This window comes from Phaseolus vulgaris, chromosome 11, assembly GCF_000499845.2.
Source record: "Phaseolus vulgaris cultivar G19833 chromosome 11, P. vulgaris v2.0, whole genome shotgun sequence".
NCBI lineage: Eukaryota > Viridiplantae > Streptophyta > Magnoliopsida > Fabales > Fabaceae > Phaseolus > Phaseolus vulgaris.
Genome location: NC_023749.2, coordinates 51313867 through 51318820, shown reverse-complemented (window position 1 = coordinate 51318820; position 4954 = coordinate 51313867). Strand labels below are relative to the sequence as shown.

General features: G+C 36.3%; 1 protein-coding gene across 2 annotated transcripts; it reads left to right on the top strand.

Annotated features, from left to right (window-relative positions):
* Nucleotides 1-623: 623 nt before the first annotated feature.
* On the top strand, nt 624-4193 carry LOC137833079 (LEAF RUST 10 DISEASE-RESISTANCE LOCUS RECEPTOR-LIKE PROTEIN KINASE-like 2.1). Of its 2 annotated transcripts, XM_068641485.1 has the most exons (4): nt 624-1893; nt 2027-2080; nt 2653-2676; nt 2774-4193. In XM_068641485.1, the coding sequence occupies exons 1-4, from the start codon at nt 1071-1073 to the stop codon at nt 4003-4005; spliced, it is 2133 nt and encodes a 710-aa protein (XP_068497586.1). In that variant the 5' UTR covers nt 624-1070; the 3' UTR covers nt 4006-4193. The 2 variants fall into 2 exon arrangements, with proteins under 2 accessions (XP_068497586.1, XP_068497646.1); XM_068641545.1 differs by lacking the exon at nt 2653-2676 and having other exon boundaries at nt 874-1893.
* The last annotated feature ends 761 nt before the right edge of the window (nt 4194-4954 follow it).

Below are 4954 nucleotides of genomic sequence, written 5' to 3'. Positions count from 1 at the left end.
AATTGATTGCTTTTACACAGGAAAAGGAGTGGATGAATGAAACTGATAATGGAGTGCAAGGGAAATAATAGTAATAAGCTAAGTTTTGAATGATGGGATTGAGTTAAGGTTGGTGAACATTTTTTCCATGATGGCTCGTCAACAGCCAATAGGTGTGGAGTCTTTTCCATGACTATGTCAATAATGAATTGGTATGAATGAATGAGTGGTTATGATATAGTCAAGCTCATAACCTTTCTTATATTTTCCAAGACTTGTCAGTTATTACGTACAGGAATACAAAATGAATCACATGCATCATTCTCCTTTTCGATTGAATGGGGTCCATGGAAGAACAAGATAAATAAAAAGAGACTAATTCATCATTACAGCGAATAATGAGATAATAATAAAAAAGAAAGGTAAGAAGAGATAGAATAGAGAAAATAGTTGTATTTCCTTCTAAGTTAGATTTTAATCCATGGAAGTTTGACCCTTAGTAACCCCATAACAAGGTAAATCTAGCAACATATTTGGTATATTTTTAGAAAATTACAACAACATTGCTTAGTTTGTGTAACTAATCCCAAACTAGTGAAAATAAGGAATATGTTATTGTTCATGTCACCATTGTTGCCTTGATTGACGTTGTTATGTACATATCTTACTCAAGTTAATTTTCGTGTCTAGTGTTTTCTTGACATCAGATCATCTGGATCAGGTGCCCCGTGCGAGTCATAGATTTGAGAATCCCTTTCTGTCACATCACTTGTTATGAAGCTTGTTGTTTCCAAGAAAAAATGGGAATTGAATTCGGACGCGCACTTGTTCTTGCTTATCACACGCTTCCGTAGCAGAGACGTTTCTTAATATTCACATTCGTTCTTGTTTGTGTGGGGCATACTGTAAAAGTTTACACAGGTTCAACATGTAGCATAGGAGCAGTTAGTTAACGCGGATAACCACTTTGAAAGTTCATTATATAATATTATTCTTTTGTATCAAAATTTTAACAAGTTCCTCCATTATTAGTTCATTTTGGTGAATTATTTATCTATGATCTTGTCTACTTACACAACTAGAGGTAAACAATGATGGTCTTATCTTCTTTCTGCTGCTCTGCACAATCACTGCTTGCCCGTGTGGCTATCATTATTGTGCTATTCCGGCAAATTCACGGTGCCAAGGATAGTCCATTCTGTGCTCCTTCTTCGTGTGGCAAAATTGGCAACATAAGTTATCCTTTCCGACTCAAAGGAGACCCACCTGGTTGCGGCCTCCCAAGGTACGAATTAGATTGCGTAAAGAATGTGACAGTCTTCACTTTGTTTTCAGGGAAATACCATGTTCAGAATATCAACTACCAAACATACAGCATCCAATTGACTGATGCAGGTGTTGAGGAGGACACTGCTTGCGCCATTCCTCGCTATTTCATCTCTTTAAGTAACTTCACTGACATTGGTGGTTCTGAAAATTACACCCCCGATCCACTAACTTTGGAGAATTGGACTTTGTATCGTTTTACGCCTCCTCCGTATGTAGCGTTTCTAAACTGTAGTGATGGAGTGAGTGATGATCCTCGATACGTGGAAGTGAATGGCAGACTTTGTGATTCTGGAGGCCATGTCTATGCTGTTCTTTCTTCTTCTACTAAATTCACAATGATGGATATCAAGGTTGGGTGCCATTTAAAGGCTGCTACCTTTACAAACAATAACCATTGCAACCACGTTTCCTATGCTGATATCCATGAGTGCCTGCATAATGGGTTTTCGTTGTATTGGCTACCAGTTATTTGTACAGACCAATGTGGAAAGGGTGTAGGATGCTTTGTCAGTCCAACCACTCATCAAATTGTATGTCTACAAGATTCCTGCCAAGTTTTGGGCAAATTATTTGCTAGCAAGTGCGGTGAGAAAACATTCTTCTACCTGCAATTTTTCTTTGTCTCTTTTGTGAAGTACAAAATTTATTAAAGCGTGTTGTACAAAGAAATAGCTTTACTCTTTACAATATAAGCTAATGTTTTATTTTTCTGTTCAAGGAATTCAACACCAGATTCTTCGATATACAGTTGGAATTCTATACTATATAGCACGTAAGAGCTCATCCCATATCTTTGTTCTTTCAATTACTATTGTATTGACTACTTAAAGTTCATCATTTTCAATTTGATTAATTAGTAAGCTGTACAATTTCTGTACCATTCATTCTAATAACCTGAAAGTTAATAAATTTTGAAACCCAAATCGTTCTATACTCTAACTCAACAAGTAGTTGACAGGATTTTCTAAACAAAAGCCTTGAAGGGATGTTCAATGGGAGTTTTCAAAGCATTCCTATATTGTCATAAACCATCATTTTTTTTTCCAGCAAAGAATTAATTAAATAAATGGGAGCATTTGAGATGCAATGAACCAAGATTAACCAAGATATATTTTTTTGAAAAGGATTTTGTGAAAGGACCAAGAACTCCATCCCCCCAAACATCAGACAAATCAGAAACCAAAAAGTTATTTGAATGCATTGCATCACTCAAGAAATGCATAGAATCCTTAGAAATAGACGTTTGGTGGAAAACTTATGTTTTTCTATACTGTATCCAAAGTATATATCCTTTGAATATTGAGTGTTCTTTTTTTTTGATACTATTATATTGCTATTTTGCAGGCTATGTTGAATTCTTCATAATGGGTAATGGCTTGTCAACTGATTTCATATTTAAATAAACTTATTAGACCAAACTTGGTTTATTTCCTTACACATTCCATGAAATTTATCCTCATCACAGGACTAATCTACGCAATAACACGTTCACCTAAGTATTGGGAATGGGAAGGAAATTTCATTTTATTAGCCCCTATTCCAATATTTGTGGCTTCAAGATTTCTATTTGGAGTGGCACTTTTGCTTGCAATATTTATCCATAGGTGGCGACGTAGGCATTACTCAATGTATGAAAACATTGAAACTTTTTTGCTAAACAACAATCTAAATCCTATTAGGTACGGATACAGAGAAATTAAGAAAATGAGCAGAGGTTACAAAGTTAAATTGGGTGAAGGAGGTTTCGGATCTGTATACAAAGGAAAACTTCGAAGTGGGTCAGAAGTAGCAATAAAGATGTTGAAAAAATCGAAAGCTGATGGACAAGAGTTTATGAATGAAGTGGCTAGCATTGGAAGAATACATCATGTGAATGTGGTACATCTCATTGGATATTGTGCTGAAGGACAAAAGCGTGCTCTAGTTTATGACTACATGCCAAATGGTTCATTGGATAAATACATCTTCTCCAAAGAGGAAAGTATCCCTTTAAGTTATGAGAAAACATATGAAATATCTCTTGGCATAGCTCGTGGGATTGCATATCTTCATCAAGGCTGTGATGTGCAAATTCTACATTTTGATATTAAGCCTCATAATATTCTTCTAGATGATGACTTCATTCCAAAGGTTTCAGATTTTGGACTTGCAAAGCTATATCCTGTAGAAGATACATCTATTGCTTTAACTGTGGCTAGAGGAACTTTAGGTTACATGGCTCCAGAACTATTCTACAATAATATTGGTGGAGTATCCAATAAGGCCGATGTGTATAGTTTTGGAATGCTTTTGATGGAAATGGGAAGTAGGAGAAGGAACTCAAATCCTCATGCAGAACATTCGAGCCAACAGTATTTTCCCTTTTGGATATATGATCAAATTAAAGAAGAAAAAGATACTTATATAGAAGATGCCTCAGAAGAGGATAAGATTTTGGTGAAAAAAATGTATGTAATTGCGCTTTGGTGTATACAATTGAAACCAAATGAGCGTCCTTCAATGAAGAGAGTTGTGGAGATGCTTGAAGAAAAAGTTGGAAGTCTTGAAACGCCTCCTACGCCTGTTTATTATCCCCATGAAACAGTTGAACATAACTGTGGAGACCACTCAAACCAAACATCATGGAGTGCTTCAACTAGTTCTAGAGAAAATCTTGGCAAAACCAACACTAACATCCGTGGGAGAGCAACGCTTTGACGAACAAGAAAATCCCTTAGAGGTAAATGTTGGTCGTCGTTTAAAAGATTGATTTGGAAGGAGTTAGCTATTAACAGGGAAAAGGTTTTTAATTTGTTGATGTTATATTTGTTGTTGCCTAACATACATCATTGTCCGGAAAGTTTCATTTAATAATATATTTGAATAAATTGATTCTCCAAATTAAATGTATGTGAAGCTGTTGGCAAAGGTTTGGGTTTCAAAGGACTATCAGTTGCACTTATGGATGACTTCAGACACCATCAGATAAAGTGAGTTTTTTTTTATCAACAAAGAATAACTGAATTAAAGGGAATACTTCAGAGATTTCTCAACCCTTTTATAAGTACCTACAACAAAGCATACCAGCTTACTTAAGCTAAAAGTTATAGCATAATAGATAACAGGCATAGGTTTCCTAGATAAAAATAAAGCAAACTCCTAGAACCAATACATCTACTCAGCGAATCTGATTGCACAAAGCTGCAGAAAAATGTATATAACGTAAAAGACATAAAGCAGTAAACATGGAAAAGAAACCAGCACCGACTCCCGGTGGAGGACAGCTTAAACCCTTCATGGATGTGTGTTACTGCTGCATAATTCTGCATCACTTGAAGAGGATTCCGTGCACCTGAGCCAACAGCTTTCGCACCTATTCTACTCGGTTCCTTTTGCTTTGAGAAACATAACCAAAGACCATCTGTGCACAGAACCAATGGTCCAAAGCAGAATAGGGTCTGAGAAACTTCTTCATTTAGGCAGGCACACCATTCCTTCGTCTCCAAAATTGAGAGTTCTTAACCATCTTCTTCTTGTATACCAGCACTCCAAAAATGTGAACTCACTCCCACCAGCTTTCTGAAGGCACACCGAAGCATCCAAACTCTGAATGACTCTTCCAAACTCTGAATGACCAAAATTACGTCATGAACTGCACACGCCTCTA

What these genes read in the sequence shown, in the direction of transcription:
- LOC137833079 (XM_068641485.1), top strand. Translation starts at nt 1,071, where the DNA reads ATGATGGTCTTATCTTCTTTCTGCTGCTCTGCACAATCACTGCTTGCC. An exon ending in ATTATTTGCTAGCAAGTGCG is followed by an intron (nt 1,894 to 2,026) that starts GTGAGAAAACAT and finishes TTTCTGTTCAAG; the next exon opens with GAATTCAACACCAGATTCTT. An exon ending in AATTCTATACTATATAGCAC is followed by an intron (nt 2,081 to 2,652) that starts GTAAGAGCTCAT and finishes GCTATTTTGCAG; the next exon opens with GCTATGTTGAATTCTTCATA.